The sequence below is a fragment of the Arvicola amphibius genome, chromosome 8 (genome assembly GCF_903992535.2).
Source record: "Arvicola amphibius chromosome 8, mArvAmp1.2, whole genome shotgun sequence".
NCBI lineage: Eukaryota > Metazoa > Chordata > Mammalia > Rodentia > Cricetidae > Arvicola > Arvicola amphibius.
This window is the reverse complement of record NC_052054.1, coordinates 28,268,490-28,293,367: the sequence shown is the minus strand read 5'-3', so window position 1 is coordinate 28,293,367 and position 24,878 is coordinate 28,268,490. Positions and strand designations below refer to the sequence as shown.

Below are 24,878 nucleotides of genomic sequence, written 5' to 3'. Positions count from 1 at the left end.
GCTCATGTCCCAGGGCCTCATGCATGCTAGGCAGATGCTACATCCCTAGCTTTGGACAGGGTATCTCTGTGTAACGGCCCTGGCTATCCTGGAACTGTAGACCTGGTTGGCCTCAATTTACAGAGATCTGCCTGTCTCTGCCTCCCAAGTGCTGGGATTAAAGGTGTGCTCCACTATGGCCTGGCTAAAAGTGTAGTTTTCAAGTGCTTATAAAAACTGACCTTTGAGCTGAGTGTGCCACTGCTGGTGCTCTGTCTCAGAGAAGTTGCAGTTGTGTTATAGTAATGATGTGCCGCATAAATTAAGTCCTTAAATGTGAACTAATGAAGTCTACCCTTTGATAATGACAGAAGCTAAGATATCTATAATGATGGATACCAACAAAATATTAATACAGAACAATAATCAGCCATATATTTGACACTAGTGTGGTCCCTTTAGGCGTATTTTTATGCTTAAAACTGAACAAAAGATTTCTCCACAAAAGGGATTTTCTTCCCCTTTTCATTTGTTTAGATTTTTGGCGATGCTGGTGCTAAAGCTAGTTCCCTGTGAGTGTCAGGCAAGCGCTCACCTGCTGAGCTGTACTCCAGCTTCTTTCTTAAAGGATTGTATAAGTACAGGGAAAAATTAACATGATATGTATTTCTTTTGTAAATTTGGTCACAGTTGGCCATTTATTTCAGAGTAGATTTTAGTAGACTTTAGAATGGCAGTCTAAAACTCAGGAACTTTAGAAAAACTAGCTTCTAGTTATATAGGTGCTAATTAGTCTTCTTTGTTTGGATCTTCCTGCCAGTAGGAGCCAATGTCTGCCATTGGTAGAGGAACACCGTGCAGTATTTTAAAGTCTGTACTTGTACTCAGCACCAGACATGCCTATGTTGGTAGCACATGCTGTATGCATCAGGCATGTATGAGACGTGTATGCTGATCTCCAGTAGTCTGGGGTCTGGCAAGAGAACCAAGTCATTTGGTTTGACTGGAGCAAACAGTGTGTGGTGCATTGGTGGGAGAGGAAGTTGGGCAAGTAGGTACGGGTCATTTCCCCGTGGAGCCCAAGTACAGCATGGTCCTATCTAACAGCTACCATCGAAGAAGCAAATATGATTCCACTTAACCTGCTTCAGAAGCTAGCTGCTAGATAGGACTATACTACAATTCTGACATTTGAAATTTCCAAATTTAATATGAAAAAAAGTATGCAAAATATTTAACTGAGTTGTTCTCAAACATTAAGCATTGAAATGTTTTCATGCTCAGGTTACAGTGTGGGGGTGGGGCAAGGTGTCAGGGTTGTTTAAGGAGTCCCAGATGACTCCAGTGTGTAACATTGTTAGGAAATCACTGCCTTAACTTCATAGGCATTCAGTTCTGATAATCTCGATGTGTGTATGTGTGTGTGCTGTCTAATGCTTTGGAGAGTATAATAGTCTGAATGTTGATGTAAAGAACCTTTAAGGTTGTGCAGGTTAGTTTTCACTAGGAACTCAACACAACCCTGAGCCATCCTGGAAGAGAGTCTTAATGAGCAATTACCTAGATCAGGTTGGCCTGTTGAAGATTGTAGAGAACCCAGCCCCTGGTGGGCAGTGCTGTTCCCCAGGCAAGGGGTGCTGAATAATGTCAGCGAGGAGAGCAATGTGCAAGCATCATTCACTGGTTCTCTTTGCTCCCGACTGTGAATACGATGTGACCAGCTGTTTGAGTTCCTGCCTTGCCTGTCGTGAAATGATGGACTATACACTGGAATCGTAAGCCTAACAAGCCCTCTATATCCCCATGTTGCTTTGCGTCAGGATATTTTTTGCAGCAACAGAAATGAAACCAGAACAGTAGCTTTACCATGCATAGTTTTTATTATTCATATTCCATTTATACAAACTCAAAACTTTCTTTAAAAATTTAAAGATGAGAGAATGGTGGTTTTAGATAGATAGAAGCGGTAATAAAATTTGTTTGGGTAGAGAAGAATTTTCATACACAATCATTGCTACTGTATTTGTCGTCTTTCTCATGTACTCAGTATGGGTGTCAATGGGTGTCAGTACTAGGCCTGTCTCCAGAGCAAGAGCAAGAATCGTAGATAAGAATTAGAATGCCATTTCCTGTTTTAGAACCTATTAGGAGACATATGTGGGAGAATTATTTAGTTTTTAGATCTTTTTTGTTTTGACAGAGTCTTTGTTGACTGTGAAAGACACCATGACCACAGCAGCTCTTTTGAGACAAGGTTTCTCTGTGTAAGAGCTCTGGCTATCCTGAAACTCACTCTGTAGACTATGTTGACCTCAAATTTATAGAGGTCTGCTGATCTCTGCTGCCCTAGTGCTGGGATTAAAGGTGTGCCCACCAGGCCCTGCTCTATCATGGCAATTCTTACAAAGGAGACATTTATTTGGGGTGGCTCATTTACAGTTTAAGAGGGTCAGTCAGTTATCGTCTTGACAGGGAGCACAGCGGTGTGCATGCAGACACATTTTGACAGCCCTACATTTTGCAGGCCACAGGAAGTCAACTGAGATACTGGGCATAGGAAACCTCAGAACCAAGCCCCACAGTGACACACTTCCTCCAACAAGACCTATCCACTCCAACAAAGCCATATCTACTAATAGTGCCACTTCCTATAAGATTATGGGGACCAGTTACATTCAGACTATCACAATGATTGTGTAGTGTTGGCTGGTCTTGAAGTTGCTATGTAGCCAAGGATGGCTTTGAACTCAGGACCCTCCCACCTTAACCTGTCAAATGCTGTAATTATAGGAATATGTCACCAAGACTGACTTTATTTGGTCTTATTTTATAACTTTATGTGTGAAACTGGAAATTATTCTTAGTTTTGTTATAAGCTCATATAAAGTATCTCATGGAAGAATTATTTTAAAACATACAATACATTTTATGTAAGAGGAATATAGTGTAATAGATACAACTATGTAGTTTAAATTATTTATATTTTTTGTTATAAACATATGCTATATATTTATTTCAAAAGAAACAGCAGAAATGTAGTTCTAAAACTAACAACATCAGTTGCGTGTAAAGCAAGTGGAGGGAAGGGCACTGACGCAAAGATGGAAGTGAGGTTTCTCTATAACTCATAATTTTGACCTAGGACCAGTGGAACATTTTACAAAGTTAGAAAATGTTTTACAAAATTAGAAATCATAATTTAAAGCAGGACAATAAAAAGAGATGATCTAGGGCCTGGTAGCTGGCTCCATAATCAGGTATTAGAAATCAATATTTCAAATGACTTTAAAAATATAGTATTGTGTGTGATTGCTGTCTCTGATGTGTATGTCTCATGAATGGAAAGATAATAGAAATAAATTTTAAACTTCGTTCAGAAAAATCAGTGTTGTTGCTCCGAAGGTCTCATCTGTGTTCATAAGATGATGTTTAGCAGCGGTTATGCCATCGAAACCAAACACTTTCCTGTAGAGCTCGGGAATAAAGAAGATACATAGAATGTTCATCTTAAAATTGCGGGTGAACTAGCTGTATAAACGTGGTTTATTTTTTGTCTGTTAAGGATGTGTCTTCCTTGGGTCTGTAGAGAAGCATTCCCTCCTCTTCAGCAGTGAGCATCTTTAGTGCCTAGACAGCAGCTTCTAAGTAGTCTTCTAGCAAACAGTGGGCTTTGGAGAAGTCAGTGATTCTAGGATTGGATAGGAAATAGACACGGTGAATCTAAGACATCTTCTTGTGTCAGAAAGCAAGAAAGCTATGAGAAGACTTTGGGGCCATGCCAAAGGTTGCGAAGAGACAATTTGAAGGAACTCTCAGTGGCCAAAGATCACAGTCTGTGCATCGGAAGGAACAAATGAAAACACGGAATGCATACACACACATCCACACAATCATGTGTGTAATTTTTGCACATGAAATTGTGAAAATCAGAAGAAAGTCAACACTGGTAAAGATTAATTGGATTGCCAACTCCATTTTTCTGACCACTAATGAGGGATCATGGCAGGCCTGGCCGTCTCTGTAGGAATTCATTATGAAGAAAACAAGAAGTTGATTGGAAAATTCCTTACCGTAGAATCTTGTGAGACATACGCAGAAGGATTAATGGCAAATTGGCACTTCGTGGCCACTAATGAAGTAGCGACTCTGGGAAAGACTCATCTGCAGATGCTAAAACCATTAAACAAGATTGAAACAGCCTCTGTGCAGTCTAGGATCACGAAAAGCGGGCCAATCAGAAGTTAGAGCCTCCTGATTCAATAGAAGGCTAGAACAATTGAACTGAATCTGATTAAGCCTCCTGATCTGACTTCCAGTTTCAAGGAAATAGGAAGAGTGATGGAGTGCAGTGAGGAAATGGTCACAGCCAGCATGTGGAGCCTTGTGCAGAGTGAACAGCTTCATTCCTTCAGCAGACAGAGGCCGTGGAAGGTGGGAAGGGGCATGCCGTCCTAGCTTCCAGGCTCAGGAGACATTACTCTGACAGCCAGAGAATTACACATTTATACTGGATGCTGTTAGGGAACCACTGTTAATCTTGTTAGGGGTACATAGGACCTTATGGTAACGTTGAAAGAAAGCCCTTATCTGCTGAAGCACTTAGGAGTGAATTGATCCAATAGTAAACTATTCTAGCCAACAGTCAGTCGGTAGTGGAAGCAGTGGAACAAGATGAACAAAATGACGGACAGAATGTCGACAGCTGTGAAATACTATAGCTTCATACACGCTTTTAAATTTCCACGCTGAAAATGATTCAAAATTTGTCCTATAGCAAAATAAATATATAGCCCCTTTTAATCATTCAGTAATTAAAAGTCACTGTCCCTCCTTTGCGTTCATGCAAAAGTAAGTGAGAATCCTGGGCAGGTTTCTATTTGACTTTTTTAATTAAGTAGGCCAGCTTACAAAAGGGCAGTATGTTAGGGTAGATTAACCCGAGCTCTTTGGGAGTTGGTTTCAGTTATAAAATATATCCTTTCAAACAGGTTTTGATGAGGTACAGCTTTGGTAAAGTGACACAAAATATTGCCAGTGACTTTTTGTTTGTTTTTCTCTCTTCTATTTTTCCAATTAATTTTACTCAGTGCTAAGAGTAATTTCATAAGTTAGGCATTATAGTAAGTACCCTGCTTTTAAAACTTCAAGTCAGGTACTGCACCTCTTCTTCTTTATTTATATTTAATTCGACTGTCTGCTGTGCCCATTCTTCAAGAGGTAGTGGAGGGGGAAACAGAGAACAGAGAATTAACAGACGAACACACAGAGACCAAGATGTGCTTTCATTTGGGGTCATTGTGTATTCCAAGAGTGTCTCTTAGCACTGCTGAGTGTGAGACACCGTGCTTGGCCCAGCTGGGAAAATGAGCAAGTCTGCCATGACCTGGTGTTCTGAGGTTCTTGCTCCGTGAAGTGAGGCCGTGGCAAGGGCTGAGAGTGGGCACAGCACTGCCAGCGGGAAGTGGGCACAGCACTGCCAGCGGGAAGTGGGCACAGCACTGCCAGCGGGAAGGGGCAGGAAGAACATTCTCGAGTCTGAGGAGAATAGGAACGCAGAACTAGGCAGGAAAGGGAGGACAGCAGTGTGAGAGGCAAAGCAGAGGGAACCAGGAAGGCAAGGACAGGAGGAGGCCTGGACTAGGAACAGTTAGCACTCGGCCATTAGTGAAGATAAATGGAAAGGCATTACTGATTTCTTACGTTGTTAGGAAATATTTCACATATATAAAATATATGTAAGATGTAGAAATGGAACATCGAATACTTAAATATTTACCATGTAGTGTAAGAAATAAAGCATTACTTGTGCTCTGGAGTCCCTGATTGCCTCTTTATAATCGTACACTCTCCCTTTTGCCTTTCCTTTTCCCCAGAAAGAGCACTTTCTTCAGTTTTCTGTTTACACTTTCTTTGCTTACATATGTATGCGCTCCAAAGCCATGCATAGTTTTGCATGATTTTGACCTTTGGGCAGTACAAATCATCATGAATGAATCTTACAGAACCCTGAGTGAAACTGAAAAGCTGCAGAGGCCACACAATGTTGAAAGGCTTTGGCCAGGCCAGTGACATTAATCTGTACTTATAAATATGCTTTCACGCCGCCTGGATAAAGGCTACACTGCATAAAATCAGGCAGGAAAGGATGGGGAGGGTAGTCAGAGAGTTGCTGTACTCTTAAGTGGTAGCTCATGGTTGATGACAGTAATGTCGCGGGATTAGCAAATTTAGACATGACCAGTAAGATGTCCCCTCTTAATTCTTAGCTCTCTGTTCCTGAGGGAGGGCAGGCTTGTCTGTTGCTTCAAGTCTTTCCTGCTCTCTCTCCCCAAAGGCTACTATTTTATAATGCTCAAGTCTCTGCTGGGCAGGTCCTTTCCTGCTCATGGTATTGAGAAGGAACTGGCTGCCCTTATTAAGTCTTGGTAGTTTTTACCTTTCCTCGCAGGTTTTAGGAAATGACATAACTTTATGTTTATGCATTTATAGATGCCTGCTCTCACAAGCATGTAAGTGCCCCAGGGCTGCTCTTGTCTAGCGCCCAGCCGTCTCACCTTCATGCCAGTATTACTAGGTATTTAGTGTCTGTTGACGAGTTGAGGGAATTGACTTGAGGGTGATCCAGTGGAGCCCAGGTTTCTCTTTTCAGCGGTATCCCCGAGCATCTCTCATCAGCGGTATCCCCGAGCATCTCTCATCAGCGGTATCCCCAAGCATCTCTCATCAGCAGTATCCCCGAGCATCTCTCATCAGTGGTACCCCCGAGCATCTCTTAGCGGTATCCCCGAGCATCTCTCATCAGCGGTATCCCCGAGCATCTCTCATCAGTGGTACCCCCAAGCATCTTTCATCAGCGGTACCCCCAAGCATCTCTCAGTCTGTGAACTGTTTTTAGAACTCGAGGCAATTACCTATTTGTTCTAGACACCCTGAATGTGTAAAGTTTCATGTTACCCTTCTTCCTCCAGTCTTCTACTTCGTAAATATCCCTCACTCATAGTGGCCTGGAACCTTGGTAGTGTTCTTTAGTGTTAGTCCTAATTGCTGGGTACTGAATCTTCCTATTTAATATTTTTACTCTTTTTGAGTTAGGGTCTTACTATGCAGCCCAGGATGGCTTTAAACTTATGACGCCTCTGCCTCTACCTCTTGAGTCTGGTTTCAAATGCATGTGCTACCATGCCCAGCTCCTTTATGTCTTTGGCAGTGTCTCTGGTCACTGATTCACCTCTGCTTATTAAGCCTGCAAACATTTTAGCCAGCCCTGTGTTCTGCTGGAGCCTGCTTTTCTGAGTATTAAGCCAACTCTTCACCACAGTACTTGTCTTAGGGTTTCTGTTGCTGTGAAGAGACACCATGACCATGGCATCTCTTATAAAAGGACAACATTTAATTGGGATGGCTTACAGTTTCAGAGGTTTAGTTCATTATCATCATGGTGGGAGCATGGTTGCAGACATGGTGCTAGAGAAGGAGCTGCTGATATGTAGGCAACAGGAAGTAGACTGACTCACTGGGCATGGCTTGAGCATATATGAGACCTCAGAGCCCACCTCCACAGTGACACACTTCCTTGAACAATATCACACCTACTCCAGCAAGGCCACCCCCTCCCATTACCATGGCTCCCTTTGGGGTCCACTTTCTTTCAAACCATCATAGTACTCTTTTTGTACTTATGTCTGTTTTAAATTTAATTGAGTTTAATTTTTTGCATATACCGTGTGCATATATGTATGAGTTCATGTCAGAGTGAGTGCACGTGCACTTAGAGGCCAGGTGACAATCTCTGTGTCGCACAAGCACTGCCTACCTTACTTGCACGGACATTGGCAGTGGGAGGGGTGGACTAGGGTGAGAGTGAGGCACTCATGATATTCTGTTAATACAATTTGTTGTTTGAAAACAAAACAAAGCTAAGCAGTGGTGGTGCACGCCTTTAATCCCAGCACTAAGGAGACTGAGGCAGGCAGATCTCTTAAGGACGAGGTCAGTCTGATCTAGAGTGAGTTCTAGGACAGCTGGAGCTACACAGAGAAACCTGTTTGAAAAAAAAACAAGCAAACAAACCAATTTATTTGTTTTGTATTTGGTTTTATTACGTAGCCTCGACTGACCGTGAACTCACTATATCCACCACTTTGGCCTCCTCCTGCCTCCCAATTGCAGGGATTATAGATATGTGCCATCACACTGAGCATAATGCAACATTTTAAGAAATAAAAATGCAAAAAGTCCTTGATATACAAAACATAAAATTTTTACTTATTTAGTTTTTTTCCTGAAACTTTAATAATTTTCCCATACCAATTTTATTGAACTATAGTTAACAAATAAATATAATCTATATTTCATGCATACAGCAGTAAGTATACCTTACCTAAAAACTGAGTGTGCCCGAGTTATTATTCCCATAATAAAGTGAATTAACTTAATCATCACTTAACAGAGTGACCATTTTATGTGTGCATGGAGAGAACATTTAAGATAACTTCCTTAACATCTTTTAGGCATATGTTATTATTAACTATAGTTATTATGCTGTACCTTATTGCTAGAATGTATTGATTTACTGAAAGTTTACCTTTTGGCCAAAGTCACTTCTACCTCACCCTCTCCCTCCCTAGCCTCTAGCTACCACTATTGTGTTCGACGTACTTGGATTCCATGGCCGTCTTAGTCACTGTTCTGCTACTGTGGAGAGACACCATGACCGAGACAATTATTGTAAATGCAAGCTTTTAATTTGAGACATGCTTACAGTTTCAGAGGTTTAGTCCATTGCCATCATGGCAGGGAGCTGGCAGCATGCAGGAAGGCATTGGAGCAAAAGCAGAGAGCAATGTCTTAGTCTGTGGGCAGAGGGAAAGACTGGGCCTGGTGTGGACTTCAGAAACCTCAAAGCCCACTCCCAGGGACACACTGTTTCCAGCAAGGCCACATTCCTAATCCTTCTAATCCTGTCAAACAGTTCCACTCACTGGTAAATATGTGTTCAAATATATGAACCTGTGGGGGGCCATCGTTATTCAAACCACCACAGTGTCTTAAATAACAAGGCATCAAAATTTAGAATAAAGTCCAGGTCATATTACTGATGTTTCCCTGAAGCCTCTTCACAACAAAGCACAAACACTGATATTTCCAACACGTATGTAAGAGGTAGAGTTTTAAGAATCGAAACAGCCTGCTGACTGGTAATAACGACAAGCTCAGGTGTGTGTCTGGACTACTCTCCCAAAGGATAATTATTAGCAGTATGTCATCGGATGCAAGTTAGAGTAGGGATGGTGTATAATTTATTGTATAATGTGATAGAATGAAACCGTGAGTGTTCTGGTTCCTTGTTGAACTGGTGCACTGAGACAAAGGACTGTGTTGGAGCAGCACTGCTGGGTACCCAAAGCTGCCTGCCCGGAGCTCGGGAAGGTCCCCTGGTTCCTGTATGGGTTTGCTCTGCTGAAGACCAACTGAAATTTAATGCTTTTTGATGAATGCTGAGGAAGCAAGCTTTTAAAGATGACTTTCTCTCTTTCCTTCCTTTCTTTTCTCCTCTTTCCCTCCCTCCCTCTTCCCTCCTTCTCTCCCTCCTTCCCTCTCTCTCTCCCTCCTTCTTTTCTTCCTTCCTTATTATTATTATTTGTGTGTGTGTGTGTGTGTGTGTGTGTGTGTGTGTGTGGGCGCGCGAGCGTGTGTTTTGGAGACAGGGTTTCTTTGTGTAACAGCTCCGACTGCCCTGGAACTTGTTTTGTAGACTAGGCTGCTGGCCTGAAACTCGCAGAGGTCTACCTGCCTCTGCCTTTGAGTGCTGGGAATAAAAGTTTGCACTACCACTGCCTGACTTTAAGATAACTTTCCTATCTGTTTTGACATTTCTTTGTGGTGCTGTGAGTAATGATCAGTTGGTGGATTTAAAAGTGTGTATAACTTGTCTTGGTGACAGAGGTTTAGAAACTGCAGACTTCTGTTAAGGCAGTGGGCGAATGGACAGGATCACCTTTCTGTTGTTCAGACATCATGTAGAAATGGGTAGCACTTAAGGTTTAATACAGTGAGTTGCAGGTTGACAATGACATAAAGAGCTGAAATATAATATTTAACTTGATGATGTTTTACTTTCTAAACATTAAATTTTTTTTTTAGGTGTATAGTGTTGATTGGAGCCAAACCAGAGGTGAACAACTTGTGGTGTCTGGCTCATGGGATCATACTGTCAAAGTGGTATGTCAACATTACTGCATTTAAAAACAAATAGTTTCCTTCCAAGCTCCCATTGAAATATTTTATTTTCTAAAATAATTCTTTAGCTTTAAACGTGATCAATTACTTTTCTTTTCCAGAGGTTATATTTAAATGTTTGTCAAAATTTTAAAAATTTAGTCTTGGCTACAACCTAATAATTAGCTTAGTGGTGATTATTTTGGTCCCTTAAAGACAATCTTATTTTATGTAAAAATCAATCTTAAAAATCTTTGAAATATATGTATCTTATGTGTATATATAAATGTATATGTTATTTATGTCATACATATACAGTGATACATAGCATGTATAAAAGTATATTTGTATTTACCTTTGTTGACTAATTGATCTTCTCATTTATTTTCAGTGGGATCCAACTGTTCAGAATTCTCTATATACCTTTAGAGGTCATGAAAGTGTCATTTACAGCACAATCTGGTCTCCCCACATTCCTGGTTGTTTTGCTTCAACCTCAGGTAAATCTGAATTTCCCAGAAGCCATATGGGTTGACTACCTTTTTACCATTAGGTGGCGCTGTGTACTCTCTAAATTCAGAGAAAATGAAAGCGTAGTACCCATTTTGGATTCTTAGGATAGTTAGTTTTGTTTTTTTTTTTTTTTTTTTTTTTTTTAAATGCTGGAGGTTAAACCCAGAGTTTGGACTTGCTGAGCATATACTGAACTACATCCTTTCTTTTCTTTCTTTTTTTCTCTTCTTTCCTTCCTTCCTTCCTTCTTTCCTTCTCTTCTTTGTTTTTTTGTTTTGTTTTGTGTTTTGGGGTTTTTTTTTGTCATATTCTTGGCAAAAATTAACCTAGAGCTGAGTCCCAAGATTGTGTTTCAGTGAATACAGCCCTTTTACAATAAACATTAGGTTTTTTTTTTTTTTTTTGGTACAGACAGATTTGCGGTTTATGTCATAACAGGTTTAAAAATACATTTGAAAGAGGAGGTTTGCTTTTGTTGTTGTCTTGTTTTAGAACACTATTGAACCTGTGAGACAGAAATGGGCTTTTTAACAAGAAGGTTGAGTTTGGTCCAGAGATACATGTCTTCGTGAATAAAATTGTGTCCTTGGCTTATAGTTGGTTAACTAAAGCCGTTTCAGGTAACCAGAGCACCAGGGAAGACAGAAGAGAGACAGATGGAGGCACTACAGCCCTCAGAGCCAAATGACTCACAGGCAGGTTTTGTAAATACAGTTTTATTGGAGCATAGCCACATCAACTCATTTGCATATCAACTGTGGCTGCTTTCTTATAGTCCTAGCAAGTTCAGTAGTTGTTATAAAGACCTGGTAGCTCCCAGAGCCAATACATTTACTTCTGGCCTTTTATAGGAAATCTGCATTGGTCCCTGGAACCTTGGGGAGAGAGGATGCAGTAGCTGGAGAAGGAGGTCCTGATCTTCCAGTGTTGTCTCTGTATTTAACAATCCAGCCAGAGGCAGGCAGCCACTAGGTAGGCCTGGTGTCCCTTCCCTGTCAGTAAACTGCTATCAGTGTCCTGAGCTGCTGAACTATGTGACTTGGCTTTCATAGCAGTAAGATTCACAGAGATCCTTTGCTAGTTTCTTATACTTTAAATCTAAAAATTAAGAAATACCCATATTTTCTAAGTTCTTGAGTTGTTTGATTGAAGACAATTAAAAACCTGTAGGTAGTTTTATCCATTCAGATTATGTAATTTTTGAGATTCTAATAGTAGGAAATGGTAATACCGTTTCATTTGTTTGTTTTTTCAAGACAGGGTTCTGTATAACCCTGACTGTCTTGGAACTCTCTCTGTAGACCAGACTGGCTTAGAAGTCAGAGATTCACCTGCCTCTGCCTCCTGAGTGTGGGTTTAAAGGCATGCGCCATTACCACCCTACTGACATAATATCTATGTATGAAAGTATCATTAATTTAAGAAATGCTTGTTCCATGATAAAAATAACCAGTATTCATTTTTTTTTTAAATGAAGAGCAGTACACTCTGTCAGCTTATAGAATGAGTACTATTACCGCTAATATTTCCAAGTTTAAATCCTAACTTTCTTGAAAATCTGTGATTGGGATGAAATCTTTTCCAAAATATTAAGTCTTTCGGAGTGAGTCTAGTGATACATTTTTTCTAGTTCCATTTTTTTTGAAGATTTAGTATAATCTGAATTTTCTTTGGACCACCAGCTCACAAATAATGATACAGAGACTTATTAAATGAGAGCTCAGCCTTAGCTTAGGCTTGTCCCACTAGCTCTTATTACTTAAATTAAAACATATTTTTATTAATCTACATATGCCACGTGACTTTTACCTCTTTCCCGTTTTGTGTGTCTGGCTCATTCTGCTTCTCAATGGAATCTCCTGCCTCCTTTCTGCCCACAAGTCTTGTCTACCCCTCTGGCTTAGCTATTGGCCATTTACAGCAATATATCTTCACATAGTGTACAAATATCCCACAAAATTTATCCCTTTTTGTCTAAATGAAAAGGAGAGCTTTTAACTCTAACATAGTAAAACTATATATATATATGTATATATATATATATATATATATATGTAAAATGAAAACAATTACCAAGTAAGAAATACCCTCACAGTGTCCAGTCCATTAGTATTTGGCAAGTTCAAAGAAAATGCTCCATTATCTATCCTGTCTTGGTGAATTCAAAGTTTTGTACCTGATTGACTATCATAACTATGGAAAACTTTAACTTTCTAATCTTCAATCCCATTAGAGACCCCAGAAAGATATAACATTATCTGATTGAACAGGAAGTGCAAAGCAAGCAACCTCCAAAACTAAGAAACAACAGAGACATCTAGCTGCCTAGACAGTTACCCCAAGGTTCCTCTGCAACATTGGGGCATCCATCTTCAGCCTACAGGCCTAGAATGTCTTTTCCATGAAACAGTAACTTGAAGGACTATTCTACTTTGTCATGGCGAAGTTTTCCAGTCGCCTTTTGTGTGTGTATGTGTGTGTGTTCTCCTTGTTCAATTTGAATGGCATTCTGTCAGCAGTTGAGGCAAGGGCAGTTTATTTGCCCAGGGGTTAACTTTGTCACAAATGAGGGAAACTCATATGAAGATTGTTCTTCAATGTCAATTGTCCTTATTTATTTATTTATTTATTTATTTTAAGTAAATTGGTCCTGCCAGGAGCAGTTGTGTCTCACTGTCTTTAAAAGCCTTATGTTTTTTTTTTTTTTGTTTTTTTTTTTTTTTTTTTTTTGGTTTTTTCGAGACAGGGTTTCCCTGTAGTTACTAGAGCCTGTCCTGGAACTAGCTCTTGTAGACCAGGCTGGCCTCGAACTCAGAGATCCGCCTGCCTCTGCCTCCCGAGTGCTGGGATTAAAGGCGTGCGCCACCACCGCCCGGCTTAAAAGCCTTATGTTATTAAAACATTTTAAATGCCATATTATATAGGTCTTTGAAGTGTTTGAAGAACAACATCTATCTATTTAAAATATATCTCTGTTTGACCTTGAAAACCTACCTAACACGACTATAAGTTTGATTGTTATAGATGACTGACCACTAACCTGTATTTCTTTATTATCCTAGATATCTTTTAAGGACTAGAAATTTACATTACATTGTTAAATAAGGTGCATAGGTACAACACCTTAAACAAAAGTAGAAATATACTTAAGAGTGTGTATGTGTGTGTGTGTATACATATACATATATATATATATATACATTGTAACAAAATAACCTTAAATTTGTATCCATATGCAAAAATTCATGCCAATATAAAATATTTGAGATTAGTAGTTGTTTTTTAGTTCAAAAGTAAACTCAACAATCTACCATTTCATCCCATCATTTCTATATTAAATCCTCCTTTTTTCCTTCAGAAAGAGATTCCTGAATCTAATTCCTTTTTTCCCATCATGACCAATAACAGCTTGTAACCAACTCCCCCCACCCCAAACAATAACCTACTGAATGACCACTCCACCTCTTGGTAATATGGGCATTGTGCTGTCTAGACTGCTTCCTGTTGTCTGGGGGCAATGACATCTTTAGGGGACCCTGAGAAAATTGGGATAATGGTCAAGTCCTGGAAGAACTAGCTGTGTTATTTTTTGTCTAGTCTCTGTGTGATGGGAAAGTGAAGCGCTTATTGGCTGGAGTAGTCTGTGATGCTGAACCGTCTCTGGTTCTGAAGTTGGTCTAGATGTAGAATCTTGAGGAAACTGCAGCAGAGGCATTCTGAGAGGCTGACTCACCTGGGCTACTTGTCTTAATTGATGTCTGGTCCTTTTTTTCTGAAAACGCATAAGCTTTTAAAGGTAACATACATGTCTGCCTTAACACAAGTATGGAATATGCAGTGTACACAAGTCAGTTGAAGATGACTTTCTGTTTTCTGTATGAGCGGCTAAACTTTCTAAGTTTATTTGGACTTTAATAACCAAACTTCTATCCCTGCCATATGAAAGGATGACAAATAGTATGTAGTATAAGTTATAAGGATTTCATACCCAACAATCTCTTTTTTTCTTTTTTTTTTTCTTTTTTTTTTTCACAGGGTTTCATATAGGCCCAGCTGGACCCTGGACTACTGCTCCTTCTGCTTCCAATGCTAGGTTTTGTGTGGTGCTGAGGATCAAACCCAGGTTTCCTGTGTACCAGACAAGCACTATTTCAGTGGAGCAGTGGATCCAGCTCTTCAGTTTTCTCTTTTTTTCAGTTTTCATCTTTCTTTGGCACAGCTGCTCTTAAGGCTAGGCGTATAGACTAAGTGAATGGTAGCAATAGTAATGCACTTAATTTGAAATTAAAATGTGAAGCCATGTAAATACCTTGATTTCATCATCTTTAATGCTTTTAATTTAATGTAAATGTTATAGGTTTCATGCTTACTGTGAAACAAATCTGTAAGTTGACCACAGTTCATTTTAATGGTTAGGGATTTACCATTTTGTATTTTTACCATTGCTGAGAAGTCAGACCACAGAGGGAGTTAAACTCTTATAAGGATGTATGTTGAGTTGGAATTGGATAGTTCCCTCTAAAGAAGGACCACCCTTGGCCTTCAAATCTCTGGTTTCAAAGGGGCTGTTTCAAACACTGAACGTATTAGTGATATAGACTACACTTACCTCAAAATGAATTGAAGGGTTCCTCCCTTCCACTGAAGCTAGGAGTTCTAATTTCTAATGTTTAAAATATAAATTAAATTTAACAATCATAATTTTTTATATAAAAATGTTAAGTAAAAATTCTGAATTACTGGTAAGCTTTTAAAAATTCCTTTTACCTTACTATTATATTATAAAACTACCTTCATTCTCCCCCTTTCCATATGTGCATGCATGCTCTAGATTTAAACCCACTCTTCCACTGAGTTATACCTTTAGCCCAAAGGAAGTCACTTCCCCTTCCTTCTTGTCATGGTGTTGGGCATTGAACTGACACAGTGCATTTGTTTAAACATCCCTGTCCAGGTCTGTGGATTAGCCCTTTATCTGAGCGGAGTCACCTTTACCTCTTCCTTTTTCAGTGACCAATGTCCTTTGTGTATTCTGGTATATGTAATGCTGATTGTTGTGGGTAGACTAGTCAGTGTTTGATACTGAATAGAAAAAAAAGAAAGAAAAGTAATGTATAATTACAGCTAATCACACCTTGTAAATGAACAGTATATAAAAAGCATTTTTAATCCACAGACTGACCCTTTGACTATCTCTAGAATTACACTACTCTCATCTTTTATGTTAGAAATAGAAGTAGTGATCATACAGGACAAGATTTCTTTACTTAAAAGTTTTTTTTTATATTTTTTAAAGGGTCAAAGTAGCCAGTGACAGTGGCTCACACCTTTAGTCCCAGCACTTGGGAGGCAGAGGCAGGCAGATCTCTGAGTCTGAGACCAACCTGGTCTATAGAGTGAGTTCCAGAATGGCCAGGATTACACAGAGAGACCCTGTCTAGAAAGCCAAAAAGAAAAAAAAAAGGGAGTGTCCAAGCTGACTTAAGGCAGATGATAATGTATTTGCTGCCATGGGCACAATGTCTGGAATTAGATCTGGTTTTGTAGACACAGCTGGATGTAGGGTTCTTTATTCTGTTCTGTTGGCTTCAGCATCAGATGATGGCAAGACAGTAGCTTCAACCCCTGCTTTAATTCTGACTTCTACCCATGAGTAAAAGTGAGATTTCTCTTATACATTTAAGAAGGATTTATTTTCTGTCATGGGTTCCAATGGCTTTGTGTGGATATTCCTAAGTGAATTGCTGTCCCCGGGGAAAGGGGATGTGATGTTTTGACTCCTCCAGAGCCAGCCTTAGTTCTTGTAGTCGAGAGTGGAAATAGGTAGTGATGTCCAGAGTACATGTGAGGGGGTGGAGTGAGTCAGGCTGGGCGATAGTAGGGAGAGCTGTTATGGGAGCCAGCATTCGTTCAGACGACTGTCCACTTGAGGTGTAACATAAGTCAGTGGGATTTGATGGATTAAATTAAGCACTGGACTTATAAGCTATAAAATATGTTCCTTAAAACCTTTCCTGTGAAATCGATTCAGTAAAGCTATCCTAAAACTTATTTGAAAGTTGGTTTACCAAACATGTTTGCCATTTTGTGAAATATTCCTTCATGCTAGTTTTCAGTCAGTAGATTGCTAAATAAATTTGAGAAGACCTAAAATTATCCAAAGGATTGGTGGTATGGAAAGCAGGTATGGTAATAAAACTGATTGTATCTTAGCCAGAGGAGTCAGGCCAACCACTGAGCAGATTTTCTTTGCTCATCTCAAGTGTGTGTGTATGATTGTTGAGTCACGGAAGTTCACTATGTAGACCAGACTCACCTTCAGCTTGTGGTCTGCTCCCTCAGCCTCCTTAGCATTCGGACTATATAGGTGTGCCACCCCGCGACTACTTTTCTTTAGCCATTTCCTGCATCATCTGTGTGCTCTTTTATAACTAAATGCCTTTCGTGGCTGAACACTAAAATTATTGATTATTATTACACAAGAAATGTGAGTCTTATTTTTACTAGAATTTAAAATCATTTGTGGGTTCATTTTGATTTTTGAGACATTGTTAGCTAGTCCACTGAATACCCACTGCTGCTCAGCATTGGAGGGCTGGTGACGAAGAATGGAGCTCTCTTGCCCTCCTTGAGCCCATGTTAGTAAGAAAACAGCTAAGAAGGAAGAAGAAGAAGATGGTGGTGATGGTGGTGTTGATGATGCACCGGATGATAAGTGGTGTGATATTCTTTTGAAAGTAGCTAAGAACGTGGACTCTGGAGGCTGAGTGCTTGGCATCCAGTTCTGCTTCTTCACTTCAAGCATGGCTGTCTTTGGCCCTGCTCTTTAACCTGTATCTCTCCATTACTTCTAAGACAGTGGTGGCGATAGTAAATATATCAGGTCATTATCATAACTAAGCTAATGTGCATCAGGCTTAGACACTGTCTGGGTACAGGGGATGAGCCTGGGAATGAGACCTCATTTGATGGTATGAGTACGAACTCTCCTTCTGGAAATAGAGTGACTCCTGCGGTTTCCCTGAGGAAACAGTGTCTGAGCCCAGACCTCATCAGCAAGCGAGAGTGAGGGGACAAAGGTGTGGACGGTGTGGTGACAGGGTAGCCTGAAGAGCATCCAGCTCATCTGCCAACAGTGCTTAGAGTGGCTGCCTGTAGAAATTTGGATGTATGGTCAGGTAACAACGTACTAGCCTAGTGGTTCCAAACCCGCTGTCACTACAATCATCCGGGAAGCTTAAACAGCTGCAGAGTTCCGAGCCTTTTTAGTTCTGGGAATCAAAATGCCCTCGGGGAGGAGTGAGTTTGGGCTGGTTTTTTAGCTGAATCAAGCAATTAGCCTTATTTGGGAAGTGCTTCCTTGTCTTGGAATAGCTCTGTTGGAACTGCTGAATTAATGGTGTTATTTCTGTTGATGTAATGGGAACTGCCACACTGGTGTTCATAGACACACATCCATCTGCTTTCAGAACCTACGGAGTAGCTTCAGTGCTGGATCAGAGAGAACTGAGAATCCTTTATTTTCCTTTAGGTTTGTGAGTTGTATCACAGTTTTAAACAGTTTGCTTTGTCTTCTGGCTCATAATAAAGCCTTGCTAAAACAAAGCAAGATTTCTCATAAAGATCGTCTCAATCACAAAGCTTATGCTAATGATTCTTTTATTTTTCTTTTTTCTTCTGAGACAAGGTTTCTCTCTGAGGAACCCTGGCTGTCCAGCTGCCCTGGAACTCACTCTGTAGACCAGGCTAGCCTTGAACTCAGAGATCCACTTGCCTTTGTGTCCCGAGTACTGGCATTAAAGGCTTGAGCCACCCGACTTAAAATACTATTTTTTTAGTGGAAGGGCAAATGCTTACATCAGTGGTTCTCACACAGTACTCACACAGCATGTGCATACTATGCGTGCACAACACACACAGCATGCATACCACACACAGCACACATACCACACACATACACACACAGCATGCATGTAGCATACCTACCACATACAGCACGCACATAACACGCATACCACACACACAACACGCACACAGCACACATACCACATACACAGAGCATAATACCACACATGCACACAGCGTGCACACACGTAGCACACATACTACACACACATGCACACAGCACGCACGCAGCACACATACCACACATGCACACAGCACATACACAGCACACATACCACACACACAGCAGGGGTGGAAGGGCTTCGTTACTGTCAGAGTTGTGGAATATTTGGAAAAGTAGAAATTTGCTGTCATTAGCTGTTAATAGGGAGACTCAGGAGAGTGCCACATCTAGGCTTGTCTCCCTAGCAGCGCTCTCTCGGGACATTGTGTCTGTGTGGTTCTGGTAGCTACATCAACAGAATCCATGTTTATAAACTGGGGTCAATAGGAAAATATTTGTGCTATTTCTATAAAGAGGATTCATGTGAAGTAAACTTTCTTTTGAACCACGAAAACTAAATTATTGTTATTACAGACTCCATATAATTGCATAAGTCATAGCCAGGCCTGAGTGTGGGTTCCAGCTGGTTCTTAGATAAGCCTCGTTCTACTTTAAGAAAAAAGTCATATTACATCTGACAGGCATCTGGTGTTTCAATTAAATTCATTTATTTGGGGCCCAAATTGCTTTTTTGGTGCTCAGTTCCCTTCAGACCACACTTTGAGACTCTTTGCAGCCTCTCCCAAGCTCCCCATACTTCCTGCTGTATGGGCTTAGCCTTGGTACATAGCACTTCCTCTTCTGCTGGGTCCACTCTCAGTGCAGGCCTGCACCTTGTAAGACTGGTAATTCAGGTGGGTCTCTGGCAACACCGTAATGTCCTCATAAATGCCTAGATGACAGTAAATGGCCAACAGGCTGGAGATACCATTTTAAAAAGCCAGACAAATCAAAAACCATTATATGTCCTGGGGACTGGAAGAGTTGGGTATATCATTGTCCCATTTGGCTAGAAGGTCCCTTTCTTACCTGGAAACACTGATGAGGACAGAGTGCCAACTATATACAACTATCAAGAAAGTAGGACCATCACATTTACAAGACAGTCTCCTTAACTGCAGAATGGATGGCCTAAAAACCACAGCTTTTAACAGAAAGGCTACCTGAATACCGTGGTGCAGAGCCAGATACTGTGTCAGAGAAACAGAGGAGCCATTTACTCAGTCTTAAGTATGGGCGCTGTGTCACCTTATGTCTGCAATTTGAGTTTTCATAGCACATCTTTGTAAGCAGCGCTGGTACCACGAGAGAGAATTATACCTGAGGACCCTTACTTTCTGAAAGGCATTGGCCCTCCCCTCCCCTGCTGCCCCCAGGACAACCATATTTGCCTGCCTTCCCTCTCTGCCTGCCTCCCTCCTTCCTTTCTTTTTTCCTTCCTTCAAGACACGGTTTCTTTGTGTAGCTTTGGCTGTCCTGGAATTTGCTCTGTAGACCAGGCTGACTTCGAACTCACAGAGATCTGTCTGCTTATGCCTCCTGAGTGCTGGGATTAAAGGCATGTACATGACTGGCCATATTTGTCTTATAATGACAGATATTGCTCAGTGTACACTCTAATGTCTGCTTTCCCTGTGCTAAAGTCAGTCACTTCTTCACTCTACACTCTGTACTCATTGTAATGTTTTGGTGCTTGGAATCCATTCACACCTTCAGATAAGGGAATTACCCAGGGAACACAAGCCCATTGGACGCAGATGGTGTTTATTCATGCTAAAGTGACTTTATGGTTTCCAGCCTAGTGTTAGGAAGTTTGGAGAAGTCAGTTAGCATCACTTGGCATTTCATGGGATGCAGTAGAAGCCTCATGCTGCATCGGATGTTTTCCTTTGGGACTTGATTTTTCTAGAGGCAGAAAACTTAGGGAGGAATCCATTTATTCTCTCCATAGTGCTGTGTCTCTTTGCCGGCAAGTGATCGAACTAGATCTACCCCAGGTCTTTATGAAATGTGTTGAAAGCATAGCTCAGAATGGAAATGATGCTCAGACTGCTCACTTTATGTCTCTTACCTGGACTTGACCCTGTGTCCTGATGACTCCATAGCCCGATTTTCTCCATGTGGTGATAAGCTTGGTTACCAGCAGCTTCCAGATGCCATGCTTGGTAAATTCTGTTTTAAGAGAGGGGGCTTTGAAAAACTTGTAAAATAAAATTGCATGTTTACAGTCAGACCAAAGAGAGGACAGGGTCGGAGGGTGATTTTTCTCTCTCCTATAGTTTTTTTTTAAAAGCAAAACAACTAAACACTCACCTTTGGCTGCCAGCTGAGGTCTGCATCTTCTAGAGTCATGGGTAATTTCAAAGTCCCTTGGTGTGGAGGTCATGTGCTGTTCTTGGAAGAAAGGTATGGCTGCAGACCAGACACTGGGCATCCACGTCACTACTGTAGGCACTGAGGGCTAAAAGAGACCATAAGAGATTGTTTAATCCTGACTGTTTGGAATTCTGAAACAAATTCTACTGGCTGGTGGCTAAACTGGAGCTAGTGATTATTTTTAGGCCCATTGAAGATATTTGAAGCTCTCACATGTACCAGAACTCTTCCCATTCAGACTCATTCTTTCATCCCTGCCATTCTTAGATCCCAAAATATTGCTTACTTTCATCTATCAAAGTGATATGCATTTGAACAGTGCCAACCTTATTTTAATAATGCAAAGTGTAATAATTTTTTAGCTTATTTTCCCAAGGAGGAAATTTTTGCTCTAGCTGCTCCATTAAAATGTAGCATATCTAAAATCCTGAAGGAGCCAGAGGCATGGTGCAGTGGTACAGTGTATGCTTCTCATGCTTGCGGCCTTGAGCTCTTCTCTAGCAGCAACACAGATACTCCTAAGTTAACAGCTTCTCCATTGGTGTCTCATTGTGAGAGTCAGGCTCTCCTCTTTGATGTAAAAGCACTACCATGGTATTGCTCTAAACTGTAGTTCTTATGCCCTGTGATGGTCTGAAATATATCTAGGTGCAGTATCCTGGCAGTGGCATTTCTCACTTGACTTGTGGTGCGCTCGCCCTTGCTCTGAGCACCCAAGTGGGCTGTGAAGGTTGACCAGGTCTTCCCTTTCTATCAGGTGATCAGACTCTGAGAATCTGGGATGTGAAGATCGCAGGAGTCCGAATTGTGATTCCAGCACATCACACAGAGATCCTGAGCTGTGACTGGTGTAAATACAAGGAGGTACAGTAAGGCTCCACGCAGAGCACTCTTCTAAATGGTAACCTGTGCCTTATCTGTCTTGTTGATGTGGACTTCGGTGCTGTTTCTGGACCATTAAGTTAAATTCAGCCCCTGTCACTTGTAAATAAGTGCTTGGCGTGCATGAATTGGACTTAAGTGCTCCTAAAACCTCAAACTAAGGAATGGATATTCTCAAGAGTTCAACAGTGCAGCCTTTCTTGTTTGTTTTGGAAACTGCTTTACACATTATGTAATTTGTATTTGTGTGATTGCTCTTAACCTTGGCACTCCAGAGTTTGCATTCATTTGTTTTTCAGGTGTCTAGTCAGGCTACCAAACTATTTATAACTCAGTTTTCAATTTGACAGTTTATCAGTTTTTAGGATTTTGTTTTATCTTCCTTTTTAAGCCAAACAGTTTCTATGCTTCTGTAAGATGGTGGTACCAATGTGAAACTTTTTAAAGCTTCAGCTAAAATATCTGAGCATGAGAATTAAAAAGTAGGAATATAGGGATGGATATAAATATGTTAATATACCTATCTATATACCTCAAGGGGCTTATTGGCTGAGAACTAAAATTACCTATTTTGTTTTCTTTTCTCTAGGTTTAAATTAACTTAGGAAAGTTGAAAGAATGCCACACTGACAGAATTCTTTAAATAAAAAGAAAATATGCATATTCAATAGAAGTACTTAGGCTTAAAAAAACAAATAAAACAAACACTTTGCTTTTTAAAATAACTTTGTGTCATCTTGGCCCCCCACACACACTGTGTGTGTGTGTGTGTGTGTGTACTGAGGATTGGACTCAGAGATGCATTTATGCTTGTGAGACAAGTATTCTATCACTGAACTACGTTGCCAGCCTAGTGTCTTGCCTTGTAATGCCTGGTAAGACCTCAGAGCATGTTTTAAACCTCTTAAAGATAAAGACGGGCTAAGTTGTCACAATGTTTTAAAGCGTTGTACATCTATTGCTACTTGAGAAAGTAAGTTAAAAATCTACAATGCTGTTTGAGACTTTGCCTCTTTCTCTTGTGTGTGGTGTTCTGTCTTGTACTTGAAACATATTGGGTTTCTTCCCTCTCAAGTTGTATATTTTTGTTTCTGTTATGAAATGACTATTTTGGTTCCTTTCTTTGCTTGTTATACAACTTTAAAAAATAGATCATGGGTATATATTTAACTACAAAAGTGTGTTATTGTTTCTAGTGGGAAAGCCTTAGTACTGTTTAATTGTAAAGATGTCATAGTTTTGTTTCTCTTTATTTATTTATTTATTTTTTTGGAATTGTTTTCAGAACCTGGTGGTGACAGGAGCGGTTGATTGTAGTTTGAGAGGCTGGGACTTACGGAATGTACGACAACCTGTATTTGAACTTGTTGGTCACAAGTATGCTATTAGGAAGGTGAAAGTAAGTCTTTATTTTTTACACATAGAATAAAAACACAAGCATCAGTATAATCAATGAAGCCTGTATAAAAGTATTTAGGAAGCCGGGCGGTGGTGGCGCACGCCTTTAATCCCAGCACTCGGGAGGCAGAGGCAGGCGGATCTCTGTGAGTTCGAGACCAGCCTGGTCTACAAGAGCTAGTTCCAGGACAGGCTCCAAAGCTACAGAGAAACCTTGTCTCGAAAAACAAAAAACAACAACAACAACAACAAAAAAACAAAAACAAAAAAAAAGTATTTAGGGCTTGAAGTTGTGTAGCTCTGGGGATCAAGCCTGGGCATGGAACAGGCTAGGCAATGCTCTACTGCTACCTCCATGGTCTAGGCTAGGGAATGCTCTACTGCTACCTCCATGGTCTAGGCTAGGCAATGCTCTACTGCTACCTCCATGGTCTAGGCTAGGGAATGCTCTACTGCTACCTCCATGGTCTAGGCTAGGGAATGCTCTACTGCTACCTCCATGGTATAGGCTAGGGAATGCTCTACTGCTACCTCCATGGTCTAGGCTAGGGAATGCTCTACTGCTACCTCCATGGTCTAGGCTAGGGAATGTTCAACTCCTTCATCCATGGCACAGGCTAGGCAATGCTCTACTCCTACATCTACTTCCACGGCACAGGCAATGCTCTACTAGTGACCTATGTCTGTGGCTCTTGGTTTTCTGAGACAGGATCTCACTGTGTAGGCCAGGTGACTTCAAAATTATAATTCTCCTGCCTCAGCCTCCCAAGTGCTGGGATCGCTGATTCCTTCTTATATGTGCTTTTGTTAGCCAATTAATGATAATATTTAAAGCTAAAATTAGGTCATACATCTGAGTAAGCTGGGATGATATAAAGATATAGTACTTGATGTTAAATAAAAACCATTTTTCATCTTGTTATTAGTCAATTGATTATTTCTTTTAACATTTTTAGCTGTATATATTTTTAGGGTTTATATTTTTCATAATTGTCTATTTGTTGAGTGTGTGTGTTCAATGATTTGGAGAGATGGTAGTTTTTTTTTCTCTAGCATGATGATGTATATAAAAGCTATTAATGTGCAGGGTGTAGAAACTTTCTAGTCTGAACAGGAGAGAAGCTCACTTTTTGATGCTGCTTCCAGTAGGCTTGCCTCATTGTAAGGGAACTTAATTCAGTTCCTTAGCTTCCTGTCAGGGGATTCTGCTGTTACTGTAAAGACTCCTGATTAAGTGGTGGCTCCCGATTTTCAAGTTTTTACACCAAGAGCTAAAAAATATTTTACTGATCTTTCCAATATGGAAGTCATGCATTAGCCTTATTTTAAATGTTGCAAATCATCATTAAGTTAATGCTTTAAATTATATTAGCCTATGTAATTTTAAATATTATGTAGTACTTAGTAACATTTTACTCTCATTAATTTAATTTTTTAAAAATTTTTTTTAATTTAATTTTTTTTTAATCTAGTCTTTGAGAATCTCATACATGCATACAAAATATTTTGGTCATCTCTACTCTTCCTCTAGCTTTACCAAGACACCTGGCACATCCCCTTCTCA

The 24,878-nt window shown here is 40.3% G+C and overlaps 1 protein-coding gene across 1 annotated transcript in view; it reads left to right on the top strand.

The window, feature by feature from the left end:
- The window catches only part of Pex7 (peroxisomal biogenesis factor 7), a 67,341-nt gene that overhangs the window by 9,303 nt on the left and 33,160 nt on the right, over positions 1-24,878 (top strand). The window contains exons 4-7 of the mRNA XM_038340027.1: positions 10,123-10,200; positions 10,589-10,697; positions 21,792-21,898; positions 23,202-23,315. Coding sequence (XP_038195955.1) covers positions 10,123-10,200; positions 10,589-10,697; positions 21,792-21,898; positions 23,202-23,315 — 408 coding nt within the window. The remainder of the gene's footprint in view (positions 1-10,122; positions 10,201-10,588; positions 10,698-21,791; positions 21,899-23,201; positions 23,316-24,878) is intronic.